The 23,535-nt window shown below is 35.3% G+C and overlaps 1 protein-coding gene across 3 annotated transcripts in view; it reads right to left on the bottom strand.

Annotated features, from left to right (window-relative positions):
- The window catches only part of LOC144967968 (small conductance calcium-activated potassium channel protein-like), a 137,754-nt gene that overhangs the window by 2,889 nt on the left and 111,330 nt on the right, over positions 1-23,535 (bottom strand). For all 3 annotated transcript variants that reach the window (XM_078905793.1, XM_078905792.1, XM_078905795.1), the window contains one exon: positions 1,280-1,518. In XM_078905793.1, coding sequence (XP_078761919.1) covers positions 1,280-1,502 — 223 coding nt within the window. In that variant the 5' untranslated portion in view covers positions 1,503-1,518. The remainder of the gene's footprint in view (positions 1-1,279; positions 1,519-23,535) is intronic.

Here is a 23,535-nt window from a genome sequence, read left to right as displayed (position 1 = left end):
TTCTAAATATGTATATCCGGCAGCATCAATTCTGTGTTATCCACTATAAATAAAACAAAACACATCTTTAAAAATTTAGCCAAAAAACTCGGTCTTCAATTATCGACCAGTTAAAATAATAATAATAATAATAATAATAATAATAATAATAATAATAATAATAATAATAATAATAATAATAATAATAATAATAATAATAATAACAATAATAATAGTAATAATAATAAGAGCAAAATCCACTAAACGTGCTCAAAGCTCTTAACAAGGGGTCTCTAACCAACAGCAACACTTAACATGCAGGATGAGTCATGTCGCCTAGTAATAGTAATAGTAAGTAAATAAATAATGAATTTATATAGCGCCTAAACATCCACGTTAATCGTGCTCTGCGGCGCTTTACATAATAAAAATAAAAATAAAAATGTTTAAAAACAACAAAATTAAAAATCACGACACTACATGATACATAATAAGCATGCATACAAAAAACAGAATCAAAGCAACATCCATTTCATGAAAAATAAGCCTCGCGGAACAACTCAGTCTTCAGACATTTCCTGAAAGATGATAAGTTTTCACAGGACTTTGTCCGAGGACTAAGTGCGTTCCATAGGCGTTGAGCTATGAATGAAAAGGCTTTTTCACCGAAAGTGGATTTTGAGGTGGTAACTTTTAGAAGTTAGGACTGAGATGATCTTAGATTTCGAGTGGTTCATATTTTTTAATCAGTTCCTGCAAATATTCAGGAGCCAATCCATCCAGACATCTAAAAACATAGCACAATATTTTAAATTCTATCCTATACTTCACAGGAAGCCAGTGCAATTCCTGGAGAACTGGTGTTATATGATCTCTTTTTTTCGTTAATTTTATAAGTCTAGCCGCTTTATTTTGAATTTTTTGTAGTTGATGAATTAATCTACTTTGACAGCCAATGAGAAGGGAATTGCAATAATCTAATCTGCTAGTAATAAACGAATTAACAAGCATCTTTGTAATATCTTCATCAATATAATGTCTGAACAATACATTATTTTTCCGACGGAGACAATGCTGTTAACGGCCAAGTACTCACGTTACATCTAGTTCGGCGAGAGAATGTGAGTAAAGAGCCTTTTCAAAGGACTTAACTATGCGCCGCTCAGCGGCCCGAAGGCAAGTGTCAAACCACTAGACCACATAGACGTAAAAATAAGTTAATAAGTCAAGTCAATATCTGATTTGACGATTGATCATATAGGTACCTATAATGCAATCTATTATTAATGTTATCACTTACCAATCACTGCCATTGCCAGGGAGGCATCGCATATCTTCTTTCTCTTCACATAGACCTCTTTGCGGAGGGACAATTTAATTCCAACATTTTCAAATCGTGTCGATAGTCTCCCTTTCTCCTCTTCCGATTTGCTGGGTGTCCTCATTGTGTAGAGTACTCTAGATCCTTTCTTTCCGTTCATCCCGACCAATGGAATAGCAGGATCTTCGATAATGGTGCTCATCTCCCTCCTCACAAATCTGTGTAAAATGAACAAGAATAAAGAAAAGAAAAGTGAGCTTACTTAAAAGGCGGTATCAACTAAATGCACCCAAAGAGCCTTTCCAAGCGTCGTGTAGTTCGGTGTAGGTCTGATAACTCAAATTGTCACGATCTCATTCTTGTAATGGAGATAATCTCAAACCAACGCAAACTAGTATCCGTTTTTAAAACCTCGAAAGATATCTCTATACTTATCTTAAATCTGAGAATTCTGAGAATGTATGAGTGAAGAGATATCTACAAAGACTCAACTATGCGCCATTCACAGCGAAACTCGAACGGGACACACGCTGTGTCATACCACGAGATAATATCAAATTGAGGAATTAGTGAGCATTCACTGGGTTAAAATAAAGATTTTAAATAGTGTTTAAGAAACAGTGCCAGACAAAGGAAAAAGAAAAAAAAAAAGAAAAAAAGAAAACCGCCCTAAGCAATCAGTCTTTCTCGGACAAAACAAGAAAGGAACTTGTTAAGGACGTATAAAGAAACTGTCTATGACGACCTACTGTGTGTCTATTTCCTGCTTTCATTTCTGCCAGCCAAACAAAACAATGGTAAATCTTCAAATCAGCATCCTGATTATAATATATCTGTTAATGAAAATGATCGTAATCGGAAAAACCCTCAACACATTTTTAAAAAAAAATAGTTTGGCCAAAAAACTACTCCTTCAAGGAAGACCCATATTTAAGAGTTTTTGACAAAATGAGGGTCATTTTAGTCGATCGATATTTGAAGGAAAAGTTAATGGACCCAAATATTAAAATTTTGATATTTATTTTCTTCAGAAAAACGCAGTATATGTTACAATGTTCTCAATCGAATGGTAGCCGCAGTCGGAAAGTATAAGTAAGTATCAGCTTATGAGGAGGTCTACAACAGCTGGTACTGTATCTTACAGTCGATTTTACTAACCAATCAAAATGAAGACTAGCTTTTCAAATCAGTATTTTGATTGATGTTACAAGAACGAACTGTGACAAAGTGCTATCGATTGACCATCAACAGAATGAGTGAAGTCACTCAAATCTTTTAAAAACTGTTTCAGACCGACAGAGAGGTGATACGTCGCCAGTAAATCATCTCTTTTAATAATATATAATCTTTATTGCCAAAATAAAAATGGGAATTTGTCATTTGGTTTACATTGTCTTTAAATTATACGATTGTACGTATTTCTATGTGTCGGTTACAATTGATGGACAGGATGAAATAATCAGCATTTTACTGAAGCACATCTAATCGATAACATGTCTCTTGTAATACTATTGTATATTATATATTAGTTTCCGACGTATATCACCGTAATTAAACTTCCTTTCATTTTGACGCTTCACACGCAAAGGGCCCGATATTGATCCTGGGTGTGGTCAAGATTTTTTCTGACCCCCTTGTCCACCTAGCAGTGAATGGGTAGCTGGGTCTGTCAGATCTAGCGGAAAGTATTTTACGATAGACCAGCGCCCTATCCAAAGGATAGCAAGCAACTGCTACTGTCCGTTTCACGCTATAGAAACTGGGATAAACTTCTGGAGGACAGTTCGACAAACTAGCTATTGAACTATTCATTATGTTGAATTAATTCCGTTGTTTTGTTTTATTTCCAATTAATAATACCTACTGCTCTCTCAAAAACCACATTGATCTTCATATATATGGACGACCACCTACTTGGATAACATTGGTCATTTCGCCTTGAAATGCCACAGCACGTTCCCCAAATAGAGACAATGGACATGGTAAAACTACTTCAAATACGAGTGTCAATAGATGGATGGAGCTTTTATTTGTGTGTTCTGGGTTCATATCAAATACAGCTAGCCATTGTGTTACCGTCCACTGACAAAACCTTTTTTAAAATTCTAATTTTGGCCAGAAAATATCATTTTTAAGACAATAGATTGAGATAACCACAGAAAGTATAAAGTATCAGACCTGAGACTTCAAAAATATTTGAGGTACTGATAACTCAATGGGTAGTGCACTCGCTACACATGCAAAAATAGACCGAGATTGATCCCAGTTGCTGGAGTCGATATATATTTTTTCCTTAACCCCGTGTCCATCCAGCAGTCTGTTAGATCTGGCGGAAAGAACTTTGTAATAAACTAGCGTTTTATTTAAAGGATAACAAACAATCATTATTCATTATTGTTCGTTTTACGCTATAGACTCTTGGATAAACTCAGGCTTCATGGGACTCATGGCTCGGATAAACTACGTAAGACTTCAGACAAACTATTCTTTGTCTTATAATCCATTGATTTAGTATGTAAAGATTTGAGGCCAAATTGAAAAAAAAAAGTAGATTTGTTACAGTGCACGACAGAGTCGGCGTCTTTGGCCCTTGTATTGCAGACGAATAGGACAAATTGTTTCACGATTAAATTGTGAACAATAAAGATAGATAGAGCCAAAATCACTAAATTTTCTCAAAGGGTTTAAACAACAGGTCCATACCAACAGCCCCACTTAATTTAAAGTACAAGACACGATGTCTGAAAGGTTATTAAAAATGTATTTTCTGATAGAGAAAACCCTAATACTAGGCAAGATACTCATTTTACACCCGAGTATGATGAGAAAATATAGCGTCTCGAAGGGACACAATTTTGCGTCACCACAGCTGTACTCGAACCAGAGACGTACAGGTCAGTAGTCGAGTGTCATAACACAAGTCTTGAAATTCGCTCATTACTTCGAGATACACAAGGGTGACGATGATAATGATGATGTTGATGATGATGGTGATGATGGTGATGATGATGATGATGATGATGATGATGATGATGATGATGATGATGATGATGATGATGATGATGATGATGATGGTTTTGATGATGATGATGATGATGATGATGACGACGACGATGATAATGATGATGATGATGATGATGATGATGATGATGATGATGATGATGATGATGATGATGATGATGATGATGATGATGAAAACAATAATAACAACAACAGTGATAAAAGAAGAAGACGACAACGGCGATGAAGAAGAAGAAGAAGGCGAAGAAGAAGAAGAAGAAGAAGAAGAAGAAGAAGAAGAAGAAGAAAATGAAGAAGAAGTGGAGAAGAAGCAGGAAGAAAAGGGAGAGGAGGAGGAGGGGAGGAGATAGAGGAGGGGGAGGAGGAGGAAAAAGAAAAGAAGGCGAAGAAGAAGACGAAGAAGAAGAAGAAGAAGAAGAAGAAGAAGAAGAAGAAGAAGAAGAAGAAGAAGAAGAAGAAGAAGAAGAAGAAGAAGAAGAAGAAGAAGAAGAAGAAGGAAAGAAATTTCAAATATATTATACAATGTCCACTAAAACAGTTTGTAAAAAGCCCAAACATCAAATCTAAATTAGAAAACTCTTTTTATCTCGTGCTATCAACACATTGTCATATCCCATATCAAAAAGGAAAAATGTAATAGGGTGTTTTCCCTCTTATTGCACCGTTTTCCATTAAAATTGCCCGACATTCAAAGACACAAAGTTGGTTTGAAGTTGTATGTTATCGTCGCCTGCCCGCCATCGATTTCCTGTGAAGGACTGTCCTTTATTTCAGACTTCAGACAGCGCCACCTGTTGTCAATAAGGATTCACAAGTCTATGTTCTTTTGTATTCTGTATGTTATTTAAATAAATCTATAAATACTTGTTTACGACTTTGGTGACATTTAATTTGTGGTCTCATTGTTGTATTTTTTTGTTGTTCTTGGCTATGTTTTGTTCTTCATTCTTTTTTGTTTCGGTCTTTTGTTTGCTTTTGCTCTTTTAATTAAAAATTCTTAGTTCATAGAAGTTTGTCTTAAAAAGTTATCTTTAGAAATAGAAAATTAGAGAATTGGTTTTCTCTTCAGGATATGACTGCATCAAGTTAGTTCCACTACTAAGATCTTCTGTAAAAAAAAAAAGACTTTGTTTCAAAATTTTAACGCCCCCCCCCCCCCCCCCAAAAGAAAAAACAAAAAACAAAACAACAAAAACAAACAAATGAACTTGAGCTTTTATAAAGCGCGATATCAACTAAACGCGCTTTACAAGGGGTCCCTAGCCAACAGCAACACTTAGCATGTAGGACGAGACATGACGCCTGTTAGGCGATGTTACAATTTTATTCCGATAGAGACCAAGCTGTCAACGTTCAGGAACACATTTTACACCTGAGTGGTTGAGAGAATGTGTGTAAAGAGCCTTTACCAAGGACATAACTATGCGCCGCTTGGATCTCGCATTCAGGTCCTTCCGATCCGAAGGCGAGTGTCATACCATAAGACCACATGGCCTAGCAGCCTCAAAAAAGAATTTAAAATTTCCAATACAAAATAGAAAAAAATGGAGCACTTATATGGCTCAATATCCACTAAACGTGCTCAAAGAGCTTTACACTGGGTCCCTAGTCAACAACAACGAGGCCTGACGCCGATTAGACGATATTAAAATTCATTTCTGACGGAGACAACGCTGTTAACGGTCAGGTACTCATTTTACACTTGAGTAACGTGAGAGAATGTGAGTAAAGAGCATTTTTTAAGGACTTGACTATGCGCCGCTCATAGCGGGACTAAAACCTGGGACTCTATTCTGAATTGAGTTTGACATTTTAGAAAAATATTCAGCTTATAATAGAATGTGTTCTCAATCTAAAATCCAATTAATCTTGTGGTTTTATCCTTAGCTGAAACTCCAAACATAGTTTCCTTTGTCACCTTGCGGGCCAAATATTGGAAAAGAAACTTGGAACAAAAGTGTGATTTCATGTAGTCTGTCCAAACAAGAGTTCTCATTAACTGGGAATCAGAGAGAGAGAGAGAGAGAGAGAGAGAGAGAGAGAGAGAGAGAGAGAGAAAGAGAGAGAGAGAGAGAGAGAGAGAGAGAGAGAGAGTTATCAGTTATTGGAGAGGTAAATAGAGAGATAAGGTATGAATTTGAAAAAGAGAAGTTGAGACCGACAAACAGACAGATAAAGAAATAGTCGATCAGCCAGAGACATATGTAGATATATAGAAAAATAGGCATGCACATAGATGGATTGAAAGATAAGTAGATAGATATATAGACATAGATGGGCAGATACATATAAATGAAGACAGTGAGAGAGAGAGAGAGAGAGAGAGAGAGAGAGAGAGAGAGAGAGAGAGAGAGAGACAGTCAGACAGACAGACAGAGAGAGAAATAGAGAGAGAGAGAGAGAGAGAGAGAAGCATTCACACTATAGGTAGCTTCTATGTTGGCTAGACATATTGCGACATCCCTAAAATGGCTATCTATACGCCCTATTTTCACATTTGCAATTTTAAAACAGACTGGAAGAGGCTTTGTGTTGATTGCTTGCCAGTTAAATCTAATTCTGAAAATTTATAACCAGATATAGATTAAAAGATCTTTTTTTATACTTCAGGATAATGAAATTAAACTTGTAATTCTCCGTGCACCATACAAACATGCATTACGCACAATATATTGATGTTATGCGTTGAGGTAAAATGCTCATAACATCTGCCAGCCGGATATAACATTCTGACACACAATACTATGTGTAACCGTGAAAGTTTAGTCTGATTGATATAGTTTAGTTAGAACTTATCACTAGCAGGCTGTCTAAAAATAATAACAAAGAGCTGAGTGACGTCAACTTCATTCCTTATATAAGAGAACTAATATTTATATATATATATATATATATATATAATATATATATATATATATATATATATATATATGAATAATTTTCATCAACTAATACGATATGGTTTCTTGCATTCTCAATTTGCGGGACATATTGACATCGTATATTTTCGGTCGCGCCTGGTTTGTAATTACATAAAAGATGTTTGTTTCTTTGTCTACATGAAGATGTAAGTTCGTTTCTTTAGTTGAGTGTTACCATGTTTGGTTTCGTGATGCTACAGAATATTTCTTTTAATCAGAGTTTGAAAATTTTGATGAAGTGGAGTATGACTATGAACTGGAGATGATTTTCCATGCGATGTAGTTTTGTATGTTTTCTGTTTGTTTGTTTTTCTATTTTTTAAATTTTTTTTTTGATGTTTTTTTTTTTTTTGTTTTTTTTTTTTAAGTTTCAAAGGTGTTCGTTTGATGCTGAAGAATGTCGTATGTGTAAGTTTTTGTAAGAAGATTTGTGTAGATTGTGTCTGGTATTGAAGGAACATTGTGTACGTCCAATGTATGATTCTTGTTTGCGTGTATCTGTGATTGTAAATGCTCTTGGTATATAACGTTTTGTGTCAGACAATATTGCCGTTTAGTGGACATGTTGCCTGGTTCCTGCAATAACATTTTTTTCGGAGGTTGTTGTAAGGCTGTTCTGGCTGCGATTGTTTTCGTTTGTTGTTGGATGACTTTGGAACTCGCTACCGACCATTTGTAAACAAACCCTTTCGACTGATGGCTTCAAAAATCCCTCCTTGTTTCCCTCTAAAACACCTGTTACTGAAAAGACGACCATAACAATCTTCAGCCAGAAGCTTTGGCCTTAATGGAAGAAGAAGAAGATGTAATGTTTTGTTTATTTGACCTGCAGGTGCATCCTATTTTGATGGGGTTTCTTATTTTGTTGTTCATGATAGGGTGTAAGATGTGGTCTTGTGTGAAGCATTTTGTAGCAGTTTGAATAATTTATTACCGAAAGAGGTTGTCAAGTTTTTGATGTAAGGTGGATTGATTTCGTGGTATATAATAATATATATATTATATATATATATATATATATATGATATATATATAAATGAGTCACTCATTTTAATGCCAACACATGTTTCTGTGTCCGTCCACGTGTCATCGCTATGTCGTAGAAAGATTTTATTTAGGACATTGCGACTGATGACGTGAATGGAGACCACAGAAACATGTGTTTCGGCCATTAATAAGTGAGTGACTCCATTTATATTTTATATTAGCTCTAGCCAACATTATCGAGCACTCTCGTACCTACAAGTACCCACCAACACTAAAAATATATATATATATATATATATATATATACATATATACATATGTGTGAGAGCAATGTGTGTCTGTGCGTGTGTTAGTATGTCAGTGTGTGTTTGTTTGAAAGAGAAAAGAAAGTGCAATGAGAAATTCATCTGTCAAATATTTACGCATCAGTTGATTGTAAATACCTATCTTCTCCCACTCGTCGTGGCTATTTTTCAACTCATCTAAAGATAAAATGTTCTATTTTCCATCCCCCCCGTCTGATCCTTCGACATCAAAAGCTGTGAGGAAAACAAAATCCTCAAGGCAATCTCTCTTTACGGGCCTTTTTCTTTGTTTTGTTTTTATTGATTTTGTTTTAAACCAAATATTTGTCACTCTGCTTTCATTTTCTCTCCTGAGAGAAAAGAGATTATCAATGGTTGCCCAGAAAAAAAAATCTCCTGTAAATTAACATTCCTCTCTGTTTAAAAAGGGGTTTTTAATAGCTTATAATCGCAACTTAAATAATGGAAAAAAGAAATAATAAGTCCATGCGCAATGAGCTCTACAGTGCTTCATTTATTCCACATGCGACAGTCCACATTTTCTATTTCAAACACAAATATCATATAGGTGGTCGATTTTTTGTAGCAATAGACTTACAATATCCGTCACTTTAGCCAAATAAGTTCATTTCTGAGTCGAGTGGGGTGTGTGTTTGAAAGAAGTTTGGTCACGAACAGCATAACCATTTATTTTGTATATTTGATTGCCATAAAATATAGAATCTAATATATAGTGAGTCAATTCATTTTATCTGTAAGATAGATGGCGGTGTGGCCAAAATACAAATTCAAGGAAATATATACGTATCAAGGAATGCTATACTGTCTGTCTCTAAAGCCCTTCTTGATACGTGTATATATTCTTTAGAATAATATAGGGTTGGGGATCAACATTGCTCCCTATAGCCAATGTTAAATTTTAATCATCGAGCTCAGAATAACTGGTAAATCTAAACATTCTAAAACTATTTTTCCCAGATATAGCTATAGATATAGATATAGATATAGACATAGATGCAGAGATTTTTCATATATAATATATTTGACATACGAGTAACTTGTAAACGTTTCTTAGATTAAGGGATAATTACAATTCTCGTTGATTCAAATAATCATTTAGAAGATCTGATGGGAGTATTCATGTATTCACTATCTGCCTACCCTATTGCTAAATTCATTTCCGCGCACTTACAGACTTAATTAGGCGGGTCTTTTTGATCGTTGCTGCCTCAAACGATTCGCCTCGATCTATGTTAATTTCCACAATAAATAAAGAGACTGCCTGTTAGTATTAACCTTTATTTCTCCGCAAATATTGCGGCGATTCCACTGGTATATACCCCCTACCCCTTATATATATATAATATATATATATATATATATATATATATAATATATATATATATATATATATATATATATATTATAATATATAATCAATTCAGGAAATGCACATCATGCGATGTTTGTCATTTAATAACAGGGAGATCTTTCTGACCGACATTTCAAACAAATACAATTTTCTTTCCTCACAAAGAATATTTTGCATTAGATACCAATTATTTGATTTTGACCTCAAATAATGATACCATAATGGATTAATTAGATGGCCTTTAACCTGTCAAATAGTCATAAATCCGTCTTAAAGTTACATATTTAAAAGATTTTGAGAAAATGAGTGTAATCTTAATTCATAGATATTTTTTGAGGAATTACTGGTCAAATTGAAAATGATGTTTGGTAATGTGTGGCTGTTAACTGTTGCTTGATTTCTTTTTGATTGCTTTTTTATATTGTTGTTATTGTTGTTGTTGTTGTCGTTCTTGTTGTTGTCGTTATTGTTTATATTGTTGCTTTCGTTGATTTTATCTATTTAAAAAAGATAAATCTGAATTTTTGAGAGAGAGAGAGAGAGAGAGAGAGAGAGAGAGAGAGAGAGAGAGAGAGAGAGAGAAGTGAAAAATGTAAACGAAGAGTGCAACGACTATAATGATGATAATGATGATGATGATGATTAATATGATGATGATGATGATGATGATGATGATGATGATGATGATGATAATCGAGAAGAAGAAGAAGAAGAAGAAGAAGAAGAAGAAGAAGAAGAAGAAGAAGAAGAAGAAGAGGAGGAGGAGGAGGAGGCAATGAAGTAATGGAGGAAGGAGAAGAATTAATCGAGATGTCTGCGTAAGATATATATTCTTAGTATAAGAGCATTTTGAAATGTTTTTATCTTACTGCTAGTTTTCCTTTCTAAACTGTTTTTCCCTCTTTAACTTAAAGTGTCTTGAGAATGAGGTCTATGAGATTAGCCCCACGAGAGATGCTTTTGCGGACGCGGGAAGGCTTTTTCCACTCTTGTTTATGGAACAGAAAATTCAATGAAAGAGCCACGGCTTCACTAATTTGCCAACAAAGTCCGATGAGCTCACTCAAAACACAAGATAGCGTGAGGTATCTTTTAATAGCAAAATACGAGATGTAAAGTAGAGTGCTGCTGAAGTTGTTTGTTTTTGTTCTCGGCAGGAAGCTCTCGAGCAAGGTCATTATGTTATGGTTTTGACATTTAGAGCGTGGTTGCAATTAAAAAATCTATTCCATTTTCCTTTCTTTTGAACTTTAATGAATCCTTTGAGACATAAAATGAAAGCAAACAAAGCCGACGAGGTAATTATTTGTTTTTAATTTTTTCTCCGATGTTTAATTAAGTGTTTACTTTAATGTAAACAGATAACTTCCGAGCTATGGAAAGACGGATATTTAGAAATTTGGCCAGAAAACTCGTCCTTCAAATATCGATTGGTTTGAATGATCTACAGCTTAGTAAAACATTCAAACTCGGAAAATTAAAAAAAAAATTAACCTTTTAAAAGAAAATAAGTCACCTAATTCTGACCATTTTGGATTCAACTTGTCTAGGGAAGGTACAGGGATCGAGTCCCAGTTTGGGTGGCGCATCGCTGAAGTCCTTGGAAAACGCTCTTAACGCACATTCTTTTATCATGCTCGGGGTGTAAATGAGTGCTTAGCTGTTAACAGTTTTGTCTCTATCAGGAAAAAAAATATAATATCGCCGAACAGTTGTTAAGTCACGTCCTTCATGTTAAGCGTTGCTGTTGGTTTAGCGCTCGCTTGTAAAACTCTTTGAGCACGTGTAGTGGGTATTACCTCAATATATTTACTCGAATTATTTTTGTCCCATCTTGTTCATTCTATTCTAATACCAGTTGACATGACGGGTCATATATAATCCGCATTAAGACCATTAACAACACTTTACCCAAAAGGTTCACATCCCTCTTGTTCGCAACAAAAACATTCGATAATCCGCTGCGTTTCCTCAGAAGACAAATAATTAAATCCATCCAAAAACCTGATGCGTTATGACGATGACACTATTAGATCTACTGATTTTTGTGTAGGTGTATTTTACGACAGTAATGCGAGGGGGAAATAATAGTGTTTCAAGTGAATAATGATAGCCTTAGGAGGCTGATAAACGTTGCAGGATATTGGTTTCAAAATTGATATTGCACCTGTGACACATATCTAGAAAAATCAATAATATTCGTGATTTTTAACATAATTGCAGTTAACAATTTGGCTTTCCCCGAGGTAACCATATTTGCAGGTCTGATATCCAGACGCATTTTATGGGCCCGTTTTAAATTGTTGCAATCCGTTGGTTTAAGAGTAGTTTCATTGCAACAATGAAAATATAAAATTTGGGTATCAGACCTGCAAATAAGAACACGTCAGTTTCCCCCTAAATGTCCTGTTCATGTCATTATGCTTAATAACGTATGTTTTTTCTTACCTTATTTGTATAATATATAATAGTAGCAGCAGCATCAGAAGAAGAAGAAGAAGAAGAAGTAGTAGTAGTAGTAGTAGTAGTAGTAGTATAGTAGTAATAGTAGTAGTAGTAGTAGTAGTAGTAGTAGTAGTAGTAGTAGTATAGTAGTAGTAGTAGTAGTAGTAGTAGTAGTAGTAGTAGTAGTAGTAGTAGTAGAAGTAGTAGTAGTAGTAGTAGTAGTAGTAGTAGTAGTAGTAGTAGTAGTAGTAGTAGTAGTAGTAGTAGTAGTAACGATGGTGGTAGAGGTGGCGGTAGTGGTTTTAGTAGTAAGTTTGTGTTTATTATTATTATCATTATTATTATCAATATTATTATTATTATTATTATTATTAGTAACATTATCATTAATATTATTATCATTTTTATTAATAATAATGACGATGGAGATAATGATGATGATGATGATGATGATGATGATGATGATGATGATGATGATGATGATGATGATGATGGTGGTGACGATAATTATAATGGTGATGATGACTGCAATGATGACAGTGGTATATAATTTCAATACTATTTATTTTTACTGATACCGAACACTATTTTTTCCTCGTGACAATCACCACTTCATTATCTTTTTATTCTAGTTCTTTCCACAGCTTAGGAATCAATCAGAATTGATACGCCCTACTCTGAAAAAACACTTTAAAATTTTGACCCGAAAACGCGCCTTTCAAATATCGATCGAATAAAAAGATCCTCATCTTGTCAACAAAAACAAAAACTCTTTAGGAAGTCTCAGGTTTGAGAGTTTTGATAAGATTTTAAACGATTGATATCTGAGCAAAGATTGATCTGGTTAAATATTATATTTTAAATGCGTTTTTTAATAGTACGGTAGAATGATATTGTTGACGCTTTGCTTGGGCCAGGGGAAATGCCATTAATATATAACAAAGGTCAGGTTTATTTTCATTCTGTCAACATGATTTAAAAAATCATAATAGGTGAATCCCTGCTGATTGAGACAACACGTACTCACGCACCGATACACAAGAGCCCTCACCTTTATTCACGCACTTACACAAATTATAATATATTTACGCTCATTCATATTATCTTATTCAGTTTTATTAAAAGTAGAAAGTAGTGGAAGATGGGAAGAACCACGAGGAGGAGGAGAGAAAAAAAAAAGAGAGAGAGAGCTAGAGAGAGAGAGAGAGAGAGAGAGAGAGAGAGAGAGAGTGAGAGAGAGAGAGAGAGAGAGAGAGAGAGAGAGAAATCTCAGCTCATGTCATTACAATAAAAAATACTCTTCATGAAAAAAACTCATCTTTCTCTCTCTCTCTCTCTCTCACTCTCTCTCTCTCTCTCTCTCTCTCTCTCTCTCTCTCTTATATATATATATATATATATATATATATATATATATATATATATACATATACATATATATATATATAAATATATATTTATGTGTGTGTGTGTCTGTGTATATATTATGTCCACTTATTCAATTACATGCAATCGCCAAACACACACACACACACACACACACACACATAATACACCCATTCACTCCCTAACACGAAATCGCACTCATATACATACGCATAATACACTCTCACAGACTCACGCACACAAACAAAGATACACACATAATACAACCAACTCACTAATTCACTTACACTTATATATATACACACACACACAAACACACACACACACACCCACGTGTTTGTCATATCGACAAAATAATCCTCAATTATGTACGAGCATACAATCAGAGTCCTCGGGTACAATTAATGAAATTGCAAGATATTTGTAGGTCATGGACTGAATGATGAAAACAAAGTAAACCTTTGCATTCTCAACTTTTATATTATTGTAACCGAAAAGTGCAAAGAAGGAAGAGAGTAATGATGATGGTGGTGGTAATAATGATGTTGATGATGATGATGGCATGGTAATGGTGATGATGATGATAATGATGATGATGATGATGATGATGATGATGATGATGATGATAATGATAATTATAATAATGATAATAATAACAATAATAATAATATTAATAAAAAAACGTAATAATAATAATAATGATAATAACGATGATAATGAATGATGATGATTTGCCTCTACTTTGATTAAATTATGAAAATCAACTTTAAAGAAAATCTGCAGTTTGTCCCGTATCAATTAATTATATCTGGACAGTAACAATTCTAGTTTGTTTCATTTTAATCTTTAACTAGGTACTTTCTGCCAGTCTAATATATCCAGCTAGGCAATCACTACCAACTGAACAAGAAGCCAATAAATAAAAACCCAAAATAATTCCTTATAAAATATCCCCCCCCCCCCCCCCAAAAAAAAAAATATATATATAAATAAACAAAACAAAGAGAACAACGATTATATCTGGCACATAATAATATATAATGGACCCTTTGCTTGTAAGATTTAGCTGTCAACCGAGTTTGTATATGTAAAAAAAAATAAATAAATAAAATAAAGCTTTGAGTTTTTTATATAGCGGAATATCCAGTAAGCGTGCTCAAAAGCGCAAAAGGGTCCCTGACTAACAGCATCACGTATCATGTAGAACAAGACATGACACCTGTTAGGCGATATTATTTTTTTTTCAGACAGAGACAATTATGTCAACGGCCAGATACTCATTTTGCACCTGAGTTCGGTGAGAGAATGTGAGTAAAGAACCTTTTCCAAGGATTCAACTATGCGCGAGCGTCTCGAACCCAGGAACTTCCTATCCGAAGCAAGTGTCATACCACAAGACCACATAGCCGTTAAGTGTCATTAGAAAAGGCACACCTTGAAATGTACGTGATAACACTCTTCTGTTACATCGTAAGTTAAAGAACAACCGTTCACCAACTTGTTGCATCTTTAATCTTTACAAGGATATCAATCACCCCATTACACAGACGAAGAGATTGAGGGAGATTGATATATATATATATATATATATATATATATATATATATATATATATATATATAGAGAGAGAGAGAGAGAGAGAGAGAGAGAGAGGGAGAGAGATAGACAGATAGATAGATAGATAGATAGATAGATAGATAGATAGATAGAGATACAGAAAGAGAGAGAGAGAGAGAGAGAGAGAGAGAGAGAGAGAGAGAGAGAGAGAGAGAGAGAGAGAGATTCAGGCACGTTTGGTTATCTTAATAAAACCCTCCAAAATGGTTGCTTTTGGTCGTCACAATAATAATAAAGACAGAGATAAAAGTTATGAAAAAGTGTGTGTGTGTTTGTGTGTGTGTATATGTGTGTGTGTGTGTGTTTGTGTGCGTGTGTGAAACAGTGCCATACAAAGCAGAGACAAAAATTAAAAATCCCCCCAAAAAATCTGCATGCCTCGACAAGAGATCGAATCCCAGATCTCAGAGGTCTGTGCTGGTTCGATCCTCATTCGAGACAGGCAGGCCGATTTTTTGGGGTGATTTTTTTTTCTTGTAATTGCTTTTCTGTTTTTTTTCTGGTACTGCTTCATACACACTTTTTCAGATCTATTTTATATTTTTTATACCAGTGACATCTCACCAATTTGTCACTTAAAAATATAAAAATAATAAAAAAGCTCAATATCCACTAAATGTGCTCAAAGCGGTTTACAAGGGGTCCCTGGTCAACAGCAACATTTAACATGGAGGACGGGACATGACGCCTGTTAGGCGATATTACAATTTTTCGGACAAAGACAACGCTGTTAACGGCCAGGTACTCATTTTACACCTGAGTACGGTCAGAGAATGTGAGTAAAGAGCCTTTTCCAAGGACTCAACTATGCACCGAGCGCGAGGCTCGAACCCAGGACCTTCCGATCCGAAGGCGAGTGTCATACCACTAGACCACATAGCCGCAACAACAATTACATATGTTTGTTTTGCCATGATTATAAAAATAAAAGAAAATAATATCACCTTATTTCCATTATGATAATATAGTGTTAATCAACTCTTCGTTTATTTCCACGTACTTGTACGGCTATGTGGTCTTGTAGTATGACACTCGCTTTCGGATCGGAAGGTCCTAGATTCGAGCCTCTCTCGGCGCATTTTTGAGTCCTTGGAAAAAAACTCTTTACTCACATTATCTCACCGTACCCAGCAGTAAAATGAGTACTTGCCCGCTAATATCGTTGTCTCTGTCGGAAAATTGTAATATCGTCTAACAGGCGTGTATCGTTCTATGTGTTACTTGTTGCTGTTGGTCAGGGACCCTTTATAAAGCGCTTTGAGAACGTTTAGTGGATATTACGCTATATAAAAAGCTCACGTTTTATCATTTCACGTGCCAGAATTGCCCCATGTAATATATATATATATATATATATATATATATATATATATATATAATATTATATAATATATATTATAAATAAGCCACCTACTGTGTTTATCGTTATCTTGTCTGCAATCTAAAATTTAAATTATTATGCAGCCAACCACATGTATATAATTATTTATATATTGAGTAATTAAATTATGTCACCCTTATCAAGAATAATTTGCAAATTGAGGTGGTTTGGGATCTAATCAAGGCTAACACACCTGTGTGTCTGCCCTGGATATAATGTATTAATTGAGCAATTTGTTGTGTGTTGTTATAAGAAGTATTATTAAATTTCATTATTTTACACGTTTTTACCCCTGATAATGAAAATAAAGCATGATAGTGAAGACATTGATAAAGATTTTAATAATGATGATGATGATTATGACAATGATGATGATGATGATGATGATGATGATGATGATGATGATGATGATGATGATGATGATGATGACTATATTCTTTTGATGTTTATATTGGCAGCTTCCTAAATAGATTAAATGCTCTCTCTCTCTGTCTCTGTCTCTCTCTCTCTCTCTCTCTCTGTCTCTCTCTCTCTCTTTCTCTCTCTATCTCTCTGTATGTATCTATCAATCTATCTCTCTCTCGCTCTCGCCATCTATTTATCTCTCTCTTTCTTTCTCTCTCTTTCTCTCTCTGTATGTATCTATCAATCTATCTCTCTCGCTCTCTCCATCAATCTACTCTCTCTATCTCTCTGTATGTATCTATCAATCTATCTCTCTCTCGCTCTCGCCATCTATTTATATATCTCTCTCTATCTCTCTTTCTTTCTTTATCTCTCTTTCTCTCTCTGTATGTATCTATCAATCTATCTCTCTCGCTCTCTCCATCAATCTATATGTCTCGCTCTCTCCATCTATTTATCTCTCTCTCTCTTTCTCTCTCTCTATCTCTCTGTATGTATCTATCAATCTATCTCTCTCTCGCTCTCGCCATCTATTTATCTCTCTCTATCTCTCTCTCTCTTTCTTTCTCTCTCTCTTTCTCTCTCTGTATGTATCTATCAATCTATCTCTCTCGCTCTCTCCATCAATCTACTCTCTCTATCTCTCTGTATGTATCTATCAATCTATCTCTCTCGCTCTCTTCATCAATCTATATGTCTCGCTCTCTCCATCTATTTATCTCTCTCTCTCTCTCTCTCTCTCTCTCTCTCTCTTCCCAAATCGATGTAGTACAAGGTAAAAGGTAGCTCGTCAACGTTAAAGTCGGACGGTTTCGTAAAGTCGACTTGTCACCGATTAAGCGACTCAACGGGCAACAAGTGTCATAGAAAAATGTAAAAGTCAATCTGTCAGGCAGCGCTTTGATCTTATTGGTTGCGAAAATAAAAACAACCTGCCAAATCAATCCCTTTTTCCTTACACTAAATAGGCTAATCTGCCATACTCTGGCAAAACAAACACGTATTCAATATTTTGGCCAGAAAAAATCGTTCTTCAAATATCAATCGATTAAAACTAAATGTCTTAAACCTGCAACTTTGAGGTCTGATTTTGAAACTATTTGACTAGATAGGCGATGACCAGCTAAATTGATCGATATCTTTTCTTGAAGTTTTCTTGCCAAAATGAAAGAAATGTGTTTTGACAGAAAACGGCAAAGCCGTCATCGGATGTGTCGACGTGTTGATTTAAGAAGAAATAAGGAAATGTTAGGAATCACTTGACCTGATTCAATCAGGTGCTCAAATCAGATGAGAATCATTATTGGTATAATAAGCATGGTTAATAAGTATCAAAAAATATCATTAGGAGAAACCCTAACCGACAAATGAAGCTAGATAAGGTTTATATAATATTATATCCTTCCGGGGGATGGGGGGGGGGGGGGATCCCGGTAGCTCAGTTGGTAGGGCACTCGCTTCAAACGCGAAGAGATTAAGTTCAATCTCGGGTGCAGTCTACATTTTTTCCGGAACCCCAGCGGTAAATGTGTAGCTGGGTCGTCTGTTAGATCTGGCGGCCAGGACTTTGCGATAGACTAGCGTCCTATCCAAACGGTAGGAAGCAATTGTTTTTGTCCCGTGTCTTTTGTTGTAAAAGTGTGCAAAATTCGGAGTTAGATAATTATTAGGTTTAATTTTTTTTTCACTATTCACGAAAATTCCATGGCGTATGAGGAGCAGTGATGTTATCACAATATTAGAATGGCAACTGATTGGAATAACATTGGCTATTTCCGACTGATGCCCATCTAATCAATATATCACGATCGCAAAGCGAATCAGGGTAAATCTTTTTACGCTCATGGGGCTTTCTACATATTTTTCCTCGTGCAATAGTTACAAATTGAGCAGCAGGCACTGGTGAAAGATAAATATCTGAAAAGGTGTGTACGTGCGGCTATGTGGTCTAGTGATATGACACTCGCTTTTGGATCGGAAGGTCCTGGGTTCGAGCCTCGCTCGGAGCATAGTTGAGTCCTTGGAAAAGGCTCTTTACTCACATTCTCTCTCACCGTACTCATGTGTAAAATGAGTATACATGGCCCTTAACAGGGTTGTTTCTGTCGGGGGAAAAAATGTAATATCGCCTAATAGACAGGCGTTATGTCTCGTTCTACATGTTAGGTGTTGCTGTTGGTCAGGGACTCCTTGTAAAGCGCTGTGAGCACATTTAGTGAATATTGCGCTTATTAAAAGCTCAAGTTGTTGTTTTTTTTTTTGTATGAGTCAGTGTTCAGACAAAACAGAGAGAAATTGTTTCCAGATCTTAGTGTATTCGTACCATACTTAAAGAATACTGAGTAATGTAAATGTTGCTGCTCGAAGCTCGAAGAAATAAATAACAATGTGAAATTGAATGGAAGTTTCAATTTAATATACGAAAACACATAAATGGACGTTTCTGGTTTCCCCTTTATCAACAACACCACTACCACATTATCTCATTCGTCTGTAGTGTTTCATTCATCCTGTTTTGTTGATAAAGGAGAAACTAGAAACGTCCGTTTTATGTGTTTTTGTATATTAAATCGAAGCTTACATTAACTTTCACAGTGTTATTTATTTCGTACCATAATTAGAGTTTTCTTGCAATAAAGGTGACTATAAGTGCTACAAGTGGTGAAGTGAACCAACTTCTCAAATAACAAAAAAAAGCATTTAACGTGACTTTAAACTTATATATAGCTCAACACTGATTCCAATTTTTTTTTTTTTTTTTAATAACATGAGAAAATAATATATGTTGTTAAATAACACTTAATCTTTTTCTTTGTTGACTAATGTCATAAATTAAAGTTTTCATCAAAGAAATTTTCGAATACTTGTATTACATGCCTAAAATCAAAGCCTGTATTTGCCTCTTCCTATGTCACAGTTTCATTATCGATAGATCGACGTTGGCGTTTCTCCGGCCTTTGTTTTTGTTTCTTGCCATCCGCGTTTATGAGTAATTCTCACTAAACTGTATTAACCAGACTATAAACGTTTAAGGTTACACATAGTTTTGTGTGTTGGTCCGTTACACTTCCAGATGGCAATGTTGTGAGTTCTTAGCCAAGAGCACACTATCTATAACGTTTATAGTCTGGTTAATACAGTTTAGTGAGAATTACTCACAAACATGGATGGCAAAAAACAACAATAACAAAGGCTTGAGTGACGTCACATTCGTTCTACTAGTAAACAATACATCACCTTTCAATATAAATAGAAATTCGTCAGCTTCTACACTCCTCCAGACTTCCAGTCCGTACAAAATAAGACAACATCCAACTGAAAAATATCTATCATCGTCAATGAAAATGACCCGGCTTTCCTATCTCCGAAACAATTTGTATTCTACGGGTGCTTCATTACCCACACCCGCCTATTTCCTGTACAATACGAAAAAGCCTTTAAAGGAACAAAATAATAATGATAATAATAATAAAAAATATAAGCCCATGGAAACTAAAGACTCGTAACGCCGACACAAAATTATACAGGCAACTGAACAAGATGACAAAGGGTATTCCCGAACTACTGTCTCGTCAATTTATCAAGATCCCTAAGCGAATTAGGGCAAACCCCCTTACGTTGTCGGGGGGGCTCCTTTATTTCTCCTAATGTAATAATACTTAGGACATTCTTACAGTTAACCTGACAAAATAAACGTGCCGGGAGAGCGACTCAGGAGCCACAAGAGACAAAGTCGTACTGGAAAAGAATGAAGATGGCAGGAACGAGACTGGTGTATATTCATGTATCTTTCCTTTATTTTTTCATCGGTCTTTTGGGCGATGATGTTTTGTTCTGGCGTGGAATTTTATATTGTGTCCACCGTTCCAAAAATAACTGTACTATAATGGGAATAAATGTCGCTTGTTTTATTATAGAGAGACATATTCCCAGTTCACTACTTTACTCAAAGCAACCTACTTTAATTTTTTTTTTTACCATCTCATATCTCAATTCCATGACAGATGTAAGATATGCAAAGAGCTCCCGAGGCTACATGGCCTGTCTATCATTAAAGCGTGAGGCGCGTTACTGAAGCATGTTATGTTGTCTACGCAACAACTTTTATTATTCCCTCCTCCCGACGTGTACATATATTTAGGTCTGACATCCGAATTTGCTTATGGCCCTAGTTTAACACTTGTGATGGACAATATTATTTATGCATCATTTTTCGAGATTTCCATTACAACACTGAGCCCATTATGAATTGGGTTATCAGACTTGCAATTAAGTGCACGTCGCCTCATCCCCATACTTCATATCTTGTTTTGATAAGGCGGTTATTCTATTTACATATATGACATTCCCTGCACTTGATAAGTGCAAGAGTACCCGGAACATAATTATTTTTAGTAGCATTCGCCTTATATATTTAAGGCTATTATATATTCGTAAATATCATATTACCAGATCGATTATTACCAAATTGATATAGAGACATTATAAGGAGAGCTGCTTTTAATTATATTATCAACATCTCAGGTTGTGTCATGACTAACCACGACGATCAATAATTCGGGTCCATTTACGATTCTGACGCTTTCAAAACAGAAATTCGGTACGTTTAGACCATGAATCATATATAGATAAATATATTTATATATATATATATATATATATATATATATATATATATATATATATATATATATATATATATATATATATATATATATATATCCCTTTATTCATCCCATACGGGAAATTTGTCCAAGAGGAGACTGGAATAGTCCCAGGGTTTAACCGCGCCACAAACTGAGCTAAGGCGAGGTGAATTGCTCACGGCCACACATGGTATCGAGTATTCGAACTCGGTACCTTTCGGGTACCAAGCAAAGACCGTACCGCTGACCCAGCTGACCCATTAGTCTGGTCTAATAATGAAACACCATTCCTCAAGAGATGTCCGAGATTTACATCTGTCCCATGAGAAACAGAATGCAAGTGGTTAAATAGGCCATGGTGGACATAATATCTGTAAATGAATTCGTTAACATTTTAGAATAGCAGGCAGGAGAGTTTATTAAAATCCGAAATAAATACATTGAAAAAGAGTCCACAATGAAGTATATATCCTGCTGGCCGCTGCTAATCAAGTGAATGTATACATATATATGAGTGTTGGTGGGTACTTGTAGGTTCGAGGGTGCTCGATAATGTTGGTTAGAGCATATAAAGATAAATAAGGTCACTCATGTATTTTTTTGCCGATACAATTGTTTCTATGCCCTCCCATAGAAACAATTGTATCGGAAAAAATACGTGATTGACATTATATATATATATATGTGTGTGAGAGGATGTATGCATGTTTGTGTTTGCGCATTGTCAGTATGTGATTGTGTCTTTCTTTCTGTATTTTAATCATGTCTATCAATTTTGCGAGGGACTCGCCTCTCCACGTTGCAACTCTCCCATTATCCCAAATGAATTAGGAAATAATAACACGAAATCTTCCTCACTCTCCCAATACTGACATCAGTCCCCATCACTCTCCTATCCCTTTGGCTCAGCATACTACCCAATCATACCAAATCCCATTCTTTTCATTTTGGCCGGAAAAAAATAGTTTGAATATCGGTCTATTGAAATGACCTTGACCTGTTGAAGAGCCCGAGACTGCAAAGAGTCCTTTAATTTTAAGACTTTTATGAAAGGTTAAAGGTGATTAATTTATCGATATTTGAAGTAAACATTTTCTTGCCGAGGTGTTAAAAAATGTTTTTTCGTCAGAGTACATAAAGCAGATTCTTTCAGAGTGACGAGACGAGCTAGAAATCGAATTGATCTCTCCGTCGCGTTGACATTTTATAAGCCCATTATCGTCATCGCACCAAATGAGTCCAACCTTATCCCATCTGCCCCGAAAACGAATTTACGCAAGGACAATTCATGACGTAATTCTGGAAATTGTCTTTCCTTTCGTCAACACGATGAAAAGCAAAATAGGATTACTATGTAGACGTGGTACCAATCTAAAGCAATGCAATTTTCTATTAAAGATAACAATAATATAATTTACATTTGCAGGTAGTCAGATGGAAGCCATTAGGATTAGAGCATTTTGCCTTTTTGTTAGAGGTGGCGGGGAAGCTTGTTGACTAGGGCAGCAAGCAGCAGGAGGCTTTACTTTTTAACATTTTTAATTCAGTGTTTTACAAATATATCAATAACAATAATATTACATTCGAAACTATATAGCGTGATTTATTCTAAGTCATACTCAACTAAGGGATATTTAGAGACGACCCCCCCCCCCCCTCTATTGCGGTTTCTAGTTTGAGAGTTTTTGCCAAAATGCATGGTCTTTTTAATCGATTGATATTCGAAGGACGAGTTTTCTCGCCAAAATA

The sequence above is a fragment of the Berghia stephanieae genome, chromosome 3 (genome assembly GCF_034508935.2).
Source record: "Berghia stephanieae isolate SIO BIC M18660-M18661 chromosome 3, UCSD_Bste_1.3, whole genome shotgun sequence".
In the NCBI taxonomy this organism is placed as follows: domain Eukaryota; kingdom Metazoa; phylum Mollusca; class Gastropoda; order Nudibranchia; family Aeolidiidae; genus Berghia; species Berghia stephanieae.
The sequence above is the reverse complement of the archived record's forward strand: the minus strand, read 5'-3'. Positions and strand labels throughout refer to the sequence as shown.